General features: G+C 38.7%; 1 protein-coding gene across 2 annotated transcripts in view; it reads right to left on the reverse strand.

The window, feature by feature from the left end:
* PCSK5 (proprotein convertase subtilisin/kexin type 5) overlaps positions 1 to 18,888 on the reverse strand; it is a 267,689-nt gene that overhangs the window by 53,830 nt on the left and 194,971 nt on the right. Inside the window, exons 18-21 of one of the 2 annotated variants that reach the window (XM_076361658.1) lie at positions 17,742 to 17,839; positions 17,030 to 17,159; positions 15,885 to 16,000; positions 1,040 to 1,142 (exon numbers count right to left, since the gene is read on the reverse strand). In XM_076361658.1, the coding sequence (XP_076217773.1) occupies positions 1,040 to 1,142; positions 15,885 to 16,000; positions 17,030 to 17,159; positions 17,742 to 17,839 (447 nt within the window). Of the gene's footprint in view, positions 1 to 1,039; positions 1,143 to 12,246; positions 14,051 to 15,884; positions 16,001 to 17,029; positions 17,160 to 17,741; positions 17,840 to 18,888 lie in introns of those variants that run through there. The other variant, XM_076361659.1, reaches the window with a different exon arrangement.

The raw sequence follows: 18,888 nt of genomic DNA on the forward strand, positions 1-18,888 counted from the left end.
AACACCTAGGTGGTTTTGCCTAATGGCATTGTTCTCTACCTTCTTTGTTTTGCAGATATCTCTGTGTAAAGCTCACAAAATAGGTTGCAAGGAAACACAGACAACCTAATTTTAATGCGATTGTGAATCGGAGAAATCCAGTCTGCAGCCCAAAATTCTGCCCAGACTTCCTGTGCTAATGCCATTTCTTACGTAACACATCTTAATTTAACACCATTTCCTCAGTTATGAATTTGTTTGGACGCTACTGGTCCTGGTGTGTCTTATATTGGCATAGTCATATCATAGATATTTGCAGGGTATATTGCAGGATTGCTTGGGGATTTTTTTTCTATGCCTTACAGGACCTGATTCTGATTTCATACCACTGTAAATATCAGCTGGCTACAATGCAATCCAGTGCAACAGAACCAGAGCTATCAGTATGAGAACAAAGCTATTGGTAGGACATGAGTTTAAAACAAGTAGACGCCTGGACTAGGTGTGAGATGACCTAAACATAAGCCTCTGATCTGCAATGTCCTGTGGAAAAGCTTCATTCTAGTTCTATTCACTCCTCATGGCAGGTTAGAAAAATCAGCCTAACTTAAAATGCCTCAGTTAGGGGACGGATGATTTTTAGGTGCTATGAAAATCTCCCAAATTAGCTGATTGCTAGCCTCAGTGTCCATATTCATGTCTTGTGCCAAACTCCATAGCTATGTACAACTACAGACCCCCTAGATGCTTGTTAAATTTGTCACTGTTGTGATTCTATTAATTATGATTTTGAAAGGATGACAGTGAAAGAAAGACTGTTTCATGTATTACAAGAAATTTTTCTGTATCTGTGAGAATCATCTGGCTAAACATCAACTGCCTGTGTAGCCAGCTGTCTTGTTCACATAACACTTGTTTTCTCACTTGCTCTGGTTTTCGTTGCCCTAATCATTGCTTGCTTCTTCAGTCGAGTCTGCAAGCTAGTGCTAAAGACCATATAGCCACTTTTCCAGATGATGATGCGAGGTCTTTGTGCTGCACTGTGCTAGGAGACAATTACCTTGTGAGTGGGCAGCTGATGCAGTTGTCCGGCTCGGGTCCAATGCACTTCTGACAGGATGCTTCACACAACTGACATTCTTGGAAATCATCAAGATATTTCCCTGGTAGAAAAATATTTGTTTATTTCAGATCAACAACTCACATTAAAAAAACCCCATGCACTAAGCCAGGTTGGAAAATGTAATGAGTAAAAGGAATTAGATCTGTTTTGAATTACTGAAATGAGCACATTTCCCTGTGATATCAAGAAAACAAGTACTGGCTCCCTTTGGGAACCAGGATACTCATAATTAGTAGCTTCTAGTAATTTATTTATTTATTTATTCCATCTAAATCTGACAGAGAGTGATTCTTCTTGTTTGGGTTATTGCTATTTCTTTTGCATCAGCTGAAGTAATGGGACTGTTTAAGATTCACTATGGAGAGTTACATCAAAACCAGTGCTACCTAGGGGTATTCCTAATGTCCTTTGGTGCAGCTGCAACGTCCTCCTGATTGCAACCTGCAGCATAAAGAGTGTGCTCTCATGGGTGTGGGGTATGCTATGTGAGGAGAAGGACTTGAATAAGTTTCCCTTAGTCAGAGACATGTTAGTGCTCCCCAAACCTCTAGCTATAACATCTTTTGTACCCCTCCCAAGCAGTGGCTGGAAGACTCCACACATAAAAGACCTGGGCTCTCATTTAGGCTGAATGAAACTTTGGTGCCCAAATGCCCATTTGGACTTGAAAAAAAAAATTTTGTATTATAAGAATTGTTGCCTTAAAACTGAGGTAAAGATACAAACACCTCTAGATCATAAATACACTAGTACTACTATGGTGCTGAAGTGCAAAGTTTGCCTCTTTATTTACTGAATATTAATTAAACTATTGGTACAAACTGGTAAGCTGTATGCTTCATAACTCTCAGAGCAGAGATATTAATTTGGTAAGTAGCATGAATACTGTTATCTGTGTGCAGCATCGTGTGGGGACAGTAAATCAGTTTATCAAGCAGTTTTATAAAGCTCAAGACTGGGTCTTTTATGTCAGTTTGTTATGGGAAAATGTATTCTAACAGTCTATATATTTGAGAGAATTGGCTGTTCCTTCATTCTTAAGTAATGGAAGGGGTTGGGCAGAGAGTCCTACATAATACATAAACGCTGCAGTTCCTATGGATACTTCAATATGGAGAAACTCTTTCCACTTGCATTGCTGCTGGGAAATCCAGATTTGGCAAATGCAGTGAACTTTAGGAGTCAAAATACAAATGTGGAATGACTTGGTTTTGGATCTCAGTTGCAATGAGTTCCTTACATTGAAGAGCAAAAGCACTGTACAAGCAAGCATTGCTATAAGTGTAAAACAATGTAGGAAAGAAACATTTTCTAAAATACTGCAAATTACGCTCTCTGTCCCTTGTATTTGCTACTCCATATTAATCTCTATTAACAAATTTTATAATAGTTGAAATCTCTGGTATGAGATATAAGCTAGGATAGCACTCATCAAGCTTAAGGAGATGGGAACAGTATAGTTATAAAGGCGTACCAATTGGAACATCCAGCCAACTGTAGGCCAAAGCTGAGGTACCCAAAATGTAGGTAAAGATACAATTTTCATTTTGTAAAGGTTTGTGTGTCTCCTGAAGAAAGGAAAAAAGTAAAAGACGAGCAAAAAGCCAGTGAGAGAGCCATATAAAACACAAAGACAGAGGGTGGTCTGGGATCAGTGCTAACTAGAAAGAAGTTCAGAACTGGGAGCAAATGAACAGTCTCTTGATGAGATCAGGGAAACAGAAATCTGTATGCATACACATTCACACATTTTTATAGTTCTTATTATCCAAAGACTATTTTGTGCATATATATATTTACATGCATTTATGTAATCTCACACGTGTCCATATAGGCCAAACCTTGAATCATATAAATTGGCATAATTCCATGGAAGTGGTGCAGCTTTTCTGAACTGCAACACTGTATCTTGTATGATAGATTACTTTATAAAGGACTAATGATAAAAATATTATAAACTGTATAACTGTTTGACATAGAATTCAGCAGGATTCTGAATTTATCCAGATATCGCTGAGATGAAATGTATTGATGAATAACTATCACAGTACAGAGTATTTATCATTCTCACTTCCTAGAAAAAAAGACTGTGGCCTGCTGTCCAGTAGATCATGAGGCCATTGACAGATTTGCTTAATGTAGGCCTCTTGAGTCTTCCTGATACGTATTCAGAGGGTATAACATGTAATCCTATGATCTCAAATGCTTTATGAGATTTTAAAATATAATATGATACATATATGTATATACACACACACACATATATTTGGACAATACAGAACCATGAAAAAATGCAGTATCTGGAAAGTCTTCCTATTGCAGGTCTGGTGGCTCAGTGCTTTACACTACTGGCTTTACATCACTGGGAAATCTGTCAGGGCAACGTTATTAAATAATTGTTTCTCTGATGTTGTTTTGTGATATGTGCTAGAAAACCTCTTTGTTTCTCCAGTCCTACACTTTATTTGCCTGCACTGCCTGTATACTTATCCATTGGACCTGAGCTACTAATTCATACACCTCGGCTGTGCCCACTCAAATCCTTCCCACATGGTAGAAGTGCTTAGTTTTAAAAGGTTTTTGTTATTTCTTCGTTATGCCTTTCATTGGAAGTGCTGTAATTCATTTCAGCTGTGCTGGAATAGTGCCAGGAAGACCAGTTCTCTGCTTACTTTATCCTCTGAGTTGAAGCATTTTAAAGCATACTATTATAAGAACGTGCACCAAAAAATACTTACATATTAGGCCCTCTGAATTTCAGGTCACATCTAGAGCTGTAGATCTGCCACTAAATGTTAATGTAATAGTTTTTAGTGGATATTCAAAGAGTTAACACTGAAATGCAACTTTAAAGAAGACTTTTAAACTATTCCACAGGGCAGTTTAACTTTTTGCCAGAGTTCCTTGTGGGCCATATATTTCTTTACAAATCTTGCTAGATAAATACCAGTTACCAAAGCCTCAACTCTTTTTTTTTCTCTTTCTTCTGTATTAAAATTCTTTATCTGTCCAACATAGATAATGGGGGAATACTCTTGGCAATGCATCTCAGCTATGCCTTCAATCAGGCAATGCTTGTCAGTTACTTTGGATCATCCCATATTTAACCTTCATTTATTTCTCAATTCTGTTACCTTGTCACCTTATTTAAAAACATTTGTCACCTCGTTTGAAAAAAAGGAACTGAAGGTATTATAGGAATAAGGCTATGTTAAAAGACATAATGCCTCATAATGGGAAGATTTTAATGTATAATTTTTTGTGTCCGTAGTTAGAAATGTTTAATTCCACATCTGGGCCACATCAGGTTGCAGGCTGTGCCTTTAACTGCATACAAGAGTCTACACTTACTTACACTGAGTTCCTATCAGTTGATATGGTGCATTTTAAAATGAGGTAAGGGCTATTACCTCCCATTAAGGAGGCAGAAAAACTGAGTTGTAGTAAGATCGTCAAGTTAGGGTGTAATAGCAAACTAGAACCTGTCTCTCCTGGGTCCCAGACTAGAGCACTATCATAGTTGCCAGGTTGTTGCTATGTCTTTGCATAAGCAGTATTAAGCATACAGCCCTTATCTTGTCACTATTTCTCTCCTGCTTTCCAAAAGCTGTGCCATTCATTGACAGCACATGGTGTTTCAGGAGACCAGCTAGATGAGGATGTGAATATCCTTGTAAGTTATGGCTGGAGATACACATTTTTATGTGCTGGCAGTCATAAATGAATCTTTCTCTTGTAGCCCCCCCATAAGACTTAGTCACTGCAAGTCACATGTTACATCCCCACTTTTCTTAATCAAAACATCACTTTATCTAATCTAAAATGTTCATTGGTTATCTTCTATAACATTGCCCCAGTGGCTTTTCTTTATTATCAATGAAAAAATGACCTTATTTCCTCCCTTTTGCTTGTTTACTTTCATGGGAACCTGGATATAGATTTGGTACTTAGGCTTTTGTATGTAATCTTATGGGTTACAAAGGTTTCACAGAGCAGATAAAGAATCATTGATCAGAATTGTTTTTCATCAATCAGCAGTGAGAACTGAGAGGCCTTGATACATTTTATTTTGGCTGGCTCGTGGGATCAGCTCCTTGAGTTTTGCTGAAGAAATATTTATCCATAAAGTTTAAGTCCATAAGGAACTTAGACTAACCTGCATGTAACAAACCATTAAAATTCACCCTGAGGATTCCTCTTAAAGTCACCCCTCTGTTTAGCCCAAAGCCTTAGTGTTTGATAGATTACAGCTCCCTGAAAGAAATCCTGTCTTCATCTTGAAAATATTAGGACATGGAGATTATGGCATTTCCTTCCCCCCCCAGTTTTGGGCAGTCATACAAAATTTGAGCCTGGATTCCAATTATTTGTCTAGCTTCAGCTCTCAGCGTCCTGCTAATTATTCTTCTCCTCTGAGTCATTTTACACAATGACCAAATTTCTGTCTCCCTATTTGGATGCGCAGAAGGGACAAAGAAGATACCCTTCATGGGCAAAACTTTGGGGTCTTATGATTTAAGGTGATGATTAGGATTCAGGAGTGGAAGTCTTTGCAAAAGTGCTCAAGGCAGTGATGAACCAGAAGGCTGAAATTAGATGCTGGTTCCTAAGTCACTGAAGCCCCACCTTGTGCCAAGGACAAAACAAGAACCTTGAAAAGGGCTAAACATGTCTTCCCTGAACAGTGGTGTGTGGAGCTGAGTGTGATATAATGATTTTAGGATGAAAGGCCCTTTTGTTGCAGGATTAGTTGAGATCACACAGAGCCTCAGGTTAGCTTTAATCGTGACAGGCAGGAGAGAGGCAACTGCCTTTATCAACTACACTGTCTTACACAGCCCTCTATTCTTTCCCCTGCAGAATAAAAATATTTACATTAGCCAAAGCTGTCCTTTTTGCTGACACAAAGGGATTTTTTCCCCTCTTTATTCTGTGTGTTTCTTCCCTCATTTCTATGTAATATTTATACAATGGTTGTTAGAAACCCACTGAAGAGCCAGAGCCCTCAGGGGTACTGAACAGGCATAAATAGACTCCAGAAAGACATTTTTTTAGTGTTTTAAAAATCAGCTTTAAACATCCGTTTGTACTAATAATGTGGATACCTGGAAGTAAAAGCTGGCTGGGATCAGGGTTTCTCCCTTGCCTGTGTAAGCACAAAGGTCAGAGCCTGGCAAGGTTTTTTACTGCTCACTTGGAGCCTGAAATTTGACAGCCGCATGAGAAAGTGGGAAGGGGAATGGACCAATCCCGATCTGTATTGCTAAGGCTTTGTTCTGTACCCTTCTCACTTCTTGAAGGAGGGGGAAATACTATGGCACTCTCAAAATTTTAGACTGACAATGGCAACAAAATCTGTTTAGCCTCTATTTCTGGAGCTTCCCAACTAGAAATTTCCCTGTCTGATCTTGTCAAACTTCCTATTTTTTGTGAAGCTCAGCAGCTGGGAATTTCCTAAAGGGCAGTGGAACAGAGACGCTTGAATCTCACTGAAAATTATCTCATCGTGCTGCCTAGTACTGCTTTGGAAATCCAGGTAGTTTTCTGTGAAATATACAAAAGAAAGGTGGAAGCTGACTGTATACTTTGAGTAAAGCTCGTGTTATTTGCACCTGGAATACATTAAAGATAGGATCTTTCAATGCTGAAGGAAAACACGTCATACTCGAGGCAACCACGGTAGCACAGCATCTCTCTCCTATGTTATACAGCAAGGAGTATGTAATTTGTGTACACAGAGCCTTCCCTGTCCACAGGATTTCTGCAGTCTGTCTTGGATAGACAAAAATGTGAAATGGGAAGAGCTGGATGTCTCAGGGCAGTGTTTCAGTGGTGTCAACCATCTTAAACAGAGAGACCTCTGCACAGAGTATTTGTACTGGAGATCTCCAACTTAATCAAGATGTGAACACAGATCTGCCGCTCTGCTGACAACTGGAGAGATTTCAGCAGACAAACTATTGCCCCGACAAGATATAACAACATAGATTAATACTGCTAATCAAGTGCAATTTCTGTTTAATTTGTGGAGATGAATACATATTAAAACCTGAAAGAGATCTGCCAAAAAGATATGTTTATCTTCTTGGAAGTAAGGAGCAGACCAAATTAAGTCTTTTAATGAGAGGTATAAAGGCGTAAATTTTATTCCTATCTGTAACTCTTCAGCCAGCTCAATACCCTTACATTAGTGATCTCCCCTTGCTTAAAATCTACCCTGGTTTCTTGTCTTCACTGTAAGCATTTCAGGAATAGCCAAGGTAATCACTTTTCATGATTACCCTGGAAAGCACAGTGCAGGATGTTCCCTTTAATGATCACATGTTCGCTGCTGAGGGTGCAGAAACTGGTAAATGATACAGCCCTTCTAATTCAGATATAGCTGGAGAGAGGCTTTGTGGCACTGTTTGGCTATGGGAGCTCTTTGAGCCCTCCTTTCAGCCCAGGGATTAAAAGCATTCAGGGAGGCTGTGCTAGAGGCAGACCCAGCACGAGCAGCATTTACACAACTTCAGTTCAGTATTGCCTTGCTCTTGGAGTAAGAAAAGGGGCTACTTTATCTGGGAATGAAGATTTGAGTTATTTCTGTCTTTTGATCCAATGGCATTGCACAGAGTGGCACATTAGCATGGTCACAAGCAGCATGGCTGACAGCAATGCGATCCATGGGGACTGGCAACCAGGTGCGAGACTTTCCTTCCAACCCACGTCTCAAAGAATATCTGCAGGCATCAAGAGCAGGGCAGTGGGCAGGCCAAGGACAATTGTAAATGGGAAAGATATGCAGCATTATCTGAATTGTAACTAAATCACACTAGTTACGCTCCAGTGAACATTCAATGCTATTACTGAGTTCGCACGATGGAGCCATTAATTCTCCTGGGATAAATAAATATTCACTGCCTGCCAATGTTCTAGCTTCTCCCCCCCTCCAGGCTGATTGGAAAAATGGGTACTTAATCAGCTCATTTCGTAACACCATAAAGCAAAGATGTCTACTGTGTTTTGTGACAGGACAGCATTTTTTGCTTTGAAAAGTGATGTTGTTTTCCCAGAAGACCTTCAACAAATCCATCCCCCAAACACTGAGAAACACTGATTGTACAAGGGGCATTCTTCTAAGCTGTGTCTTGCCCATCTTTGGCAGCAAATGCATGAGCTGCTCATAAAAAAGAGACGTAACAAAAACCAGCCTGTGCTGTGGCAGTGAGAGGCTGCATTTGTTGCTTACTGGAACTGTTTTTTTTTTAAATGCTCAGAGCCTTCTCAGCATAATATGCTTTCCTTTGACTACATTTCCCACACTAGAAGTGAAAATTGGCTCAGTTTTTATGCAATAAACATTGCTTTCTAATCCAGAAAGAAAGTCCTTCGAGGATCGTTTCAATCATAGTGTGGCTATTAAAATATAATTCTGTGGTGGTGTCTGCTACCCTTGCACAGCAGGTGAACGTTACTGCAGTCTCTCTGGCTTTATCCTGAGTATTTCAGAATGGTTTCCCTAGTGAGACCCAATGTTACTGTGCTCTGAGACTTCACAGAAATGTCCCAGGACTTCAATAGATCTGAATTCTCTTTGCTCATCAGTGTGGAACCAATGGTGGAAATGCAGGTGTTGGTTGCACTTCCACTGGTTGGATGCAATCCTAAGGTTCAGAGCCTTAGTTTGTTCTCAAGGACACTGTGTTGCCACCCACAATTCTTTAGTCCTTGCTAATGAGGAGGGTTTAAGCCCCAATACACTCTCATCACAGGTGGTAGTAAATAATCAGATAATCAATTTCATCAAAAATTCAAATCTCCCAAGATAGTTTAAGTAAGACAAGTAAATAAAAATGGTGCCAAACAGAAATCAGTTTTTCCCCTGCTAAATGAAATGTTCATCAAAAATACATTTTCAACCTTTTGTTTCTCATACATTGAAACTGCATATTCTGAACAAGCTCATGCAAGTGTTGTTGGTATCAGTTTCTTTTTGAGGAAAACTTGACTAGGATTTTTCTTTGTATGCTGTAAAACTTTTTTAATGCTTGCTTAAAATATTTTGCACAAACATCTAATGGCAGAACTTTTCTTGATTCATTCTGTACCAATGACATGACAATGCATATCCAATATAAATATAAGGCATGGTAATGGATCACAGACAAGTTATTGTTCCGCGAGTTGCACCGCAAATTGAAAGCTTTGACTCATACAAGCAGTCACTTAAATGTCTTTACAGGAATCTTGAATTTATAACAGGCCTTCTTACAGTCATTCAGTTCATTAAATAATTTCATTAAAAAGTAGCAGATAGTTACCTAAAGTGGCCACTCATACAGATAATGCTCACTCTGGTTGTGGTGTTGCTACGAAGAGGATTAACTTGGTCATCAACAGTTGCAAGTTGTATTTAGTGATGGGTGAAATTGCTGTAGTCAGCTCTATTATCTCTGTATACAGGTTTACTCATTTTCAAGGCTCATACTGTCATACCTCTTATCATTACCCGACAATGTGGAACAAGCAGCAGCCCTGCTATAACACAATATATTCAGTAGCAGGCGTTTTCAGAATTTCACAGGACATTGGAAAGTCGCAATCCCAATAGAGATTGCGGTAGTCTGTAAAGTCTCATAAGGAAATCTTTATTAGAAAACAGTGTTCTCCACAGAGGGGGAGTTTGCAAAGCCTCCCCAGAAAGAAGCAGGATGTGCCAGTGGAGATTGGTGTGTGGGTAGGCAGGGTCTAAGCCAAGAGCCACAGAAGCTACTGGTCAGAATCATAAGGTCTCCACTGACATATCCCGGCAGGTATCTGATTTGCTGATCCCACAAAGCTGGTGTGTGGCTGAGGCAGAGAGCTGCAGCTAGAAAGGGAGTAAGGCTGTAACCCCACTGCAGAAAAAGGAACACTTCTTCTATTATAAAATGACACCCTCACACAACAGGCTTCTGCAGGATGTTCTGCACATCTGGGGCATGCTAAACTTTTTCCTGGTTAAAAATAAAAAATAGTGTTAACACGTATATGAGATTATTTTTTTTTTGGACCAAAGCTGTCATTGTCTTTGAGACTTTTAGTAAAGAAGAGGTCTAGTCGGGTTTTGCATTTAAATCAAGGATTGTGTAAGGATTCTTCTAAACAGACATGAACTGGCAAATACTTTACCATGGAAGTGACGTCTTAACTAGAAGAGCATCTTCAATTTGTCATTGCTTTTTGACTTGTGATATAAATAAGTCAGAAATCAATGAACAGATTTGGATTGATGCCATCCACAGTCCTTTCAGACACAGAGAAAAGTGTTATTTTGTTCATGCTTAACAGCTTCTATCTTCCTAAAATGGTCCATATCTGTTCTGCATGCCGACAAAACAGTGTCAAGTACTGAACACTCCAAACTACTCACCATTGAATCAGAGAGGGAGGATCGATCACCTAAGAAAACTCTGCAGCTGGGAACAAACTAGCTTCAATTGCAATCCTGTTGCTGCAGTGATCCTCTTGTACAAGGACTAACTATACTGCTGCTTATGAATTCTGCTTGCATCTGGTCACTGCTATTAAGGCATCACAAATAAAAATGTTCGAAGAGTCTGAGCTGACACCAGAAAGTACTGGTTTTCAGCCTAAACCCCGTTCTATGCTCACTTGTCTGTGAGACTTCACAGCTCAACATTTACAGATACACCCTCCAGAGCAGACTTCTTTTGCCAGAGCTATAACAAATTTATTATCACTCTTTGTACATTTCCTACCCAAAGAACATGAAATCTTGACAACAAAAGACACCATGATTGATTGAATTTCTCATGCCAGTTGGAAGATGAAGGTGGGGTGGGAGCTGAAAGAAGCTGCTCTTCATACAGTATTGGTGTAAGGATTAGGCCAACCTTTTTTCCAGGTGTGGTCTTACCAAACTACTGCTAAGAACGTGCCATCCCACATACACTTGCTCCCAGGACTGATAGGGAAACAGTGAGAATGATGACCTAACTCCTTGTTTTGAAACCAAGTTGGTGATAATGAGATGTTTAAGGCTGAAAAGTGTTTTTTTCTCAGGAAATTCTCTACATGGCCTCAGTGAATGTGATTAAAATGTCATCTGAATATATGACTTCTTGGATAAGTTGCCACTTTGGTCTCCACTCAGGTTGTAGGACTAAGTGGGAAATGAATGAGAGCATCAGCTAATGCCGATGGAGGATCTCACCCTGCAGGGGTCACAGATGAGTCTATATAGAGCCCTTTTCATCTGGCAAGGACAGACAGCCTGCTGTCTCAAGTGGCAGTCTGGGGTTGTGATCTGAGGTGTACTACTGGATGTGAGTATTGGCACGTGGACAGACATCAATATCTCACTGTGCAAATGGCCATGTATGACTGCAAAAATGAAACCTTCCTCCTAAACTGTCTGAGCCAATAGGTAGTTTTGCATTTCACTTTTTAATCCCAAGCATGCAAGAGATTAGACTCATCACAAACTCTTACAGGTCAGAGGAAGCCAACATTGTTACCCACTAGGGTTCAGACACGGCTGTACTGCTACTACACAAAAGGTGTCCTCCACAGAAACCAGACATTTCTGCAATCATAAATTCCATCGCTTAAAAGAAAAAAAATCCACAATAAAATTAAACACCCTTACCCGCCAATTTGTTTCAATGACTTGTGTGTGGTATCTAAGTGCTCTATACCACAAAGCTACCTGTGCCCTTCAACAACGATATTTTACATACAGATTATCAACATGTTTTACCAGACCAAAAGAACAGGAATTTAGGTTAATTTAATAGAAAAAATAAAATATGGAATAACATTGATTTTGGCCAATATCAATTACAACATAACTACCCTATTTTACAAATAACAACTGAACATTTTACACATGTACAGTATTTTTTCAGTAAAAATGAATTTGGTTATAACAATGTGTCAGGTTTTTTTAAGAAAACAAAGATATTAATTTCTTCTCTATAATAGTGTTAGAGACATTTGTAAGTATCCAAACAAATTCTTTACAATCCATTACATAATTAAATCTCAATTATGAATATATATTTATATATAATATATATATAATATTAACTTAAAATTTAAAAGCATTATGTTCTAATTAAACATGTTATACTGAGAAATGAGGCAGTAACAGGCTAGTAGTTAAACTAACACAAATTGAATTCTTTTAGATTTGAATGTTTATCAGGAAGTTTGTAATGGGCACCAAAGGAGCTTGACTGGCCCCCTGTCATACTGAACCAGGTTGTAATAGTTTATCTGCTCTCTGCTAAAGGTGGCACATTACCTCTATAGGTTTGTATCCATCTGTTTGTAAAACTTCCACCATAATTTTTTTGATCCTCTTTATTTTCTAACATTTACATGCTTAAAAACCTGCAATCCATTTTCTATTTGTGTTTCCTGGAAAGATAACTAATAAATATACTTTGTACACTTTAAGTATTATCCCCTGAAAACAGTATCTTTGAAGTACAATTTTCTGTTTTCTGCTAAATGACTGTCTTTTGAACAGTATGCTAAGTGAAGCTGATGAAGATACATTAAATGGAAATTTGTACTGGCAGCTGTGTGCCTGGGTAAAAAGAGAAAGGCAGGGGCCGCTTCTCACACCACCCAGGATGGTTTTACAGTGAGGTAACTCCATTGGCCTCAGCAGGACTATTCCTGCTGAATTTCTATTGTGAGCAGTTAAAAGCAGATTCAGGCCCATCATGACACGATTGTTACACCAAGAGAACCATTGATTTATTGCCTTGTATGTAATTATTCCTGGAGATGTATTTGGCACAATTATAAATCCGGTCCTGTAAACACATCCTGTCACATATAGTCACACTGGCATTTATGTATGGGCACTATGAAATAGCTCCACATATCTGTATGATAATATCCCCTTTTTTGTGAACGTTACAAGACAACAATAATTTATGAATACTTCTTACATGTTAGCAATGTCTTCTGACTTCTGAGCGTATACAGTACTCTCGCTTATGCAAACCAAGAGAAGTAGTATCTTTTTAATTTGTTCGCTACAGGAACAATTTTTTTTTAAAGTTTATTTGAAATAGCTTTGACAATTTAAAAAAATAAAATAAAAATCCTAGCATATCTGTTAATAAGCTAGCTGTCTAAAAATGAAATCTATATGACCAAAACCACATTTTGGGCAAACATATATACATACTGCATGTGATACAAAAAACAGCACACAGCAGAGGAAGTAAGAAAGAAATGTGTGCAGAAATGTTCACTTTTCTTTTTTTAAATACTGTTACAAAAGGGGCAGAACTTAGTCCTGCAGCTAATGGTGTTTCTGATCCCCTCAGGAACTCAAGTTCCCCCTGTCAATACACATAGCACAAAAAAGACTAATGCAAATATTTTTATATTGTTTAGTTTTAATCCATGTAAACTTGTGTTGTATTCTTGAAACACTCTTTAAACATCTTGAAGGGGAAAGAAGCAGGAAAAAAAGGGAAGAAAAAGGACCTTCAAAAAACAGGAATAATCCTAAGGTTGACAGGAAATCAAATCATGAGTTAAATGCTAATTTTGGCATCAAATGCTTTGGTCACACAATACTGACTCTGTGATCCTGGATGCTTAGCTCTAGACACCCAGTTATGAAAGGTAGGCGTGTTGTAGTTTTTCCATTTAAGTTCCAACAAACAGTTCACCATCTCCCCAGACAAAGAGGGAGGAGAGAGAGAGAGGTGGCTTTTTTTTTCCTTTTTTTTTTTTTTTTCCTTTTTCCTTTTTTCTTTTTTCAATAATATGGATTAATCTATAAGTCTACAGGAGCAGGAGGACGCTGGGAGGTGTCAGTTCACCCCTTGTGCGTACATGTTCTGCAACACAATTGCTGAAGCACTTTCCGCTGGCAGAGATTGTTCTTTTTCACCAGCATACAGAATCCTCCCTCGGCCCAGGACTCTTCCGTGGCTTCCGGAGGGCAGCAGCAAGAGAAGAAGGGGAGGTTGAAGGTTTGGAGAGCATGGCGTGTACAATGGAGGAAGATTTAATTGGTCAGACAGGCAGATTTGGTTGAAGAGACCATTCAGGAGCAGGTAGCAAGTAGGAAATTTGGTCCATCGAAAGGAATTTCAGTCAACAGCATTTTTTTTTTTTTTTTTCAGGAAGAGATATTGTGTGGTCCGACAGGGAATGATTGGTATCCATTTGTGAAAAGGAAAAAAAGATTAGAAAGAGAATAATTAGAAAACAGTGATATTTACAGCAAAGGAATTTGTTCTCAATTTTTATGAATCAAAAGAATAAAACACTCAAACCGCAGAAAAAGAATAAAACACTCTCAACAGAAATGCAAATCCTATAGAGTGAGTTAGACTAGTAACCAGTGCTTGATTGTCAGGCAATGAAATGAAACCCTCTATGCTTTGCAAATTAACAGAAGAAAAACCCTTCTGGACTTTCCTTGGCTACCCGAGACTGTTGAGAACACATGCTGTGTGGTGGGATTCAGCATGATGCATTGCAATTGCCTGAAGGCCCACACACTGATGTGTTGCCCTTTCATGGCAGCTGCACTTGGAAGAATGGGGGAGACAGTACTGAGACGGGGTTTCCCCGGTCTTGGGCAACTACATGTGTATCTGATTGAAGTTGCGTGTGTACAAATGAGGACAGATTTATCCAACCATATTAAAGACCAAACTGGTAGGTCAAATGTTTGCGTTGCAGAATTCAACTGCAATACCATACTGAGACTGTGGTTACTCAAAACTCTTAGCATTACACTTCCTCTTCATTTGTCTGTCCATATCTGACCTTCTCTGGACTTGCTCTAGATTACAATGACACTTATAATGTCCTGATGTGAAAAGGGCTCATGACTGGTTTACCAGTACCTGTAATGTAACTTTACGATGGACAGGATACTTTTCAAAGTTTGAAGGCCTAAATTGCAACAGGAGCTGTAAAGGTCCACAGAAACAAGGCTCAACCCTGCACCCTTTCTGTTTTATTTTTCTTATGTCTTTGGTAAATCTCTTACTAAATCCAGCGGAAATGAGCTGGACCCAAGAGTCATTGTTAGCTTTTCATACATCTGATGTCAGGTATCTTCCACATGGCTTAACGCTGGGCTTTGTTCTGGTATGATTTTCCTGTTGGACTGCACTTGTTGGGCTGTATCTACAAGTAATTCACATAGTAACATTTTTAGGGAAGCAAGATGTTATCTAAGTGTCTCTCTAATTGTGACATTTGAAAGCAATGAATTAAGCCAATCATATGCAATAAGAATGCTATCTTGGTTGCCACAGAGAACTTGGAGGAAGTTCAAATACCACCACAAATTGGGTGCTCCCTATTTCAGAATTCTTTTGTTCTCATTACCCTTTTACATAATTCAAGCAATACTACAGGCACTTAAAATCCCTTTTACTTACCAGCATTTTCACAGTTTAAAGTGGCAAAATAGATAGATGTGATTCTATTGATAGTACACTAGGGTCTTCAAATAAAAATCTTTTGAAAGCAATGGCTTTTGAAAAACAGATAAGGAAGGAAAAGTAGGTTGTTGGCAGGGGGTAAAACTATTTTAGGAAAATTCAGGTAAAGTGGATGTGACTAATCTTGTTAATACACGCAAATGTAGTTTTCTCCTTTTCATAAACCTGAAAAAATTAAGAAGTAATGTAGACCTCAAATCAAGACTGCAACAGAAGAAAAGAAACAGACCAAACCAACCCAATAGATGTAAAAGAAGAAGCTGGCAGTGGTGAAATGGATCTCTTCAGAGAATTGCACTCACCATCCTTGCAGACTGTTCCCACTACACAGACACCAGTGTCTAGGTTATAGCCGCTTGGACAGCTCGTACAGTTTCTGTCTCCTTGACCACTGCAATCCAAACAGCTGGCATCGCATCTGAAAGACAATGACAGCAGTTGGTCTTATGGCCTCACCAAACACAAGAGTTCCTAGGAGACCTCTTCTGTATTGCAAAGGGCTTGTTTGCTGTTTCTAGAGGTATCAGCTGCTATACTACTACTACTACTACTACTACTACTACTACTATTACTAAATTAACTCCCCGTGCAACCCAGTCCTGCTTCTTTCCTCCAACCACTTTCTATTCACACTTTTTTACTAAACAGATGCATTATTCTAGTATTTTGGAACTATGCAGAAGTAATCAACAAAAGTATTACGCTGATCACGCACACATGCGCCAGCAAGGCATAAGCTTAAGCCACAGGATGGAAAAGACTGACCTGCTGCCCAGTCCTTTCATCACCCTTCTGGCTCCATCATATTTTCATTGTGTATCGACTATTTTTCTGTGTGGAAAACTGTAACGCATGCTGATTTCCTTCCTGCCCTGAACTCAAAGTTAGTCAATAATAAATGATTCTAAAGGGCGACGAATGGTATTTAACAAAGAATGGAATAGAAAAAAATGTCCCTTCCTTGCACAGCACAGCCTTGTCCAGGATCTATCCACCCATTGGTACACTGAGTCAGGTGAGCTATTCTGGACAGCAGTCTGGTAGTATACTTGTGGCATGTTTGTGAATATGCAGCTGAAGAACTGAAATGATCCTTATGAATAGTAATTAACTTGCAGTTAAAAAATACTAGTTTGACTATTTTGGTTTGTTACTGAGGAATGCGGATCCTCTGCCTCATTTGTAAATTTTACATTTCTATGCATATATACTTAGATTCTCACTACCAGTTTTTTTAAAGTGGACACACATACATGTGCAAGAAAAAACATTTTTAGAAGACCTGCATGAATATAACACAGATTAAAACTAAAAAAAAAAGCTTTTCCTTCATTTGCTTAGCATGCAATATATTTTTCCTATTTGTCTCATACATATTATCTTTTTCAACACGGTAATAGCTAATATACTGCCAAACATCAAGACACATATGAGCCACTGATCATACCTTTTGCAGCTTTTGTATCCACTTTCAGTAGAGTGATCAAGGTAATAACCACTACTACAGGACTGTACACATCTTCCATCTTCCATAAAATAACCCTGTGTGCAGTTTATACAGGCATCTACTCCAGCACCTTAAACCAGAGAGAAAGTACACTGTATTACTGGCTAGTTCCTCTTATTGCCTAACAGACACCACCTCTAACTGTAGCAAAATCTAGTCATTTTAGAGACTATGTTTTACCTGCCTTTTACTTTCTTTCAAGCAGTAATATCAAGCAATAGAGGTACATGGTTAGAATAAACAACATTACATAATTTCAGCATATCTTTTTCTCAAAGAAATGGCTGTTGGTAGTTCTAACGCTCGCACAAAATTGATCAGTCATTATTCCATCCCAGAAAGAAAATGGAGGGCATTACTGGAAATCAGAATGAGCTCTACTAAGAGAAAAAAGAAAAAAAAAAAAGAAAAAGAAAAAAAAGAAAAAAGAAAAGAAAAAAGAAGAGTATGCGCACTTTCAATTAGAAGACTTAAATTTTCATGTTAGCTGAAAGAAGTCTGCTGTATTTAAAATGTATTAAATAACTATCAAGAGAATTAAGTTTTTAAATGTAAACAATCACATTATTCTGTAACTGTGATATAGTACAATAAAATCAGAGCTAAAAATATAGAGGAAAGGAAATGATGCAGATAAATGTCAGTGGAGTACCTGCACACGTTGCACAGGAACGGTGACATGGTTCACATTCTCTACCATTATGGTATTTTCCTTCTTCACAGCGGATAGCACATTTAGTGCCATGCAAGCTATTGTAAAAAGGAAAAAAGCACAGTGTTTGGGCAGATAACAGCAACAGAGGACAACAAGGTCATGCACAAACCAGTAGTTCTCTTTTAATAAAAGAACAACCCATACATTAGGATTCACCAACTTCCTTCATTGGTCATATTTTATAAATATAGAGACAGCAATCACTTCAAGTGGAAATGAAATGCAGTTTTGCCCATGGTGAAATACAAAAGCTGTTTACAAACTCACTGTAAATACTACCAAGTAGTACAGGACAGAAAAAAAAAGAACAATGCCAAAGTGTACTAAAAATTCAGGCATGTAAAATGCAATTACCCACGAGGAATTTGGCACAGGGTCAGCACCACTGTATTAAAAAAAATGCTAAGGGACTTAGCAGCATCTCCTGATACTATGCTACAGCACAGGCCACGAATAGATTCACAGCAAAAGAAATCACCACCTCTTTCTGCAATAGCAGTTTCCTTTGAAACGTCCTAACTGAATGCCCGTTCTGAGTGGCTGGGGAGATTTGTCAAGATTACAGTCGGAGGTATTCTGCCTGCAGGCACTTTTGAGAGAGAGCACAAAAGAGTGAGTGACAGAGGAAAAAGAAATAGCATGAAGAGTCACATTTCCATGCTTCCCTCTAAGTAGCTGTTTATGCTTCCATGTTATAAGGTGCCTACAGCAGGTTTTTTTTTTTTTTTAAGCTAGGACTTCTCTGCCATGTTTGCCATCTTCTGTGGAACCTCAGCTTTCATCCAGTTTAGCTCTTTCTCTAAAGATGCTCTTCAGCTCTGGTGATTACCACCCTGAGTGAGTGGAAACCCTGGTTTACAGATTGGATCCAGCAAAAGTCCTGTGTGCTCAGCACCACTGGAAATTTTCAAGAGCGTGCATGGTCCCAGTTTAGAAAAGAATTAAATTAGCAATTCAACAAACCTAACAACCCCTGCTTTCTTATTATTTTTCCCCAGCCACACACCTCAAAGTGCTTTACAAGGCAGATAGCATTATCATCTTTTTACAGACGGGAAAAGCAGTAATTTGCCCAAGTTTATTC

The sequence above is a fragment of the Aptenodytes patagonicus genome, chromosome Z, assembly GCF_965638725.1.
Source record: "Aptenodytes patagonicus chromosome Z, bAptPat1.pri.cur, whole genome shotgun sequence".
In the NCBI taxonomy this organism is placed as follows: domain Eukaryota; kingdom Metazoa; phylum Chordata; class Aves; order Sphenisciformes; family Spheniscidae; genus Aptenodytes; species Aptenodytes patagonicus.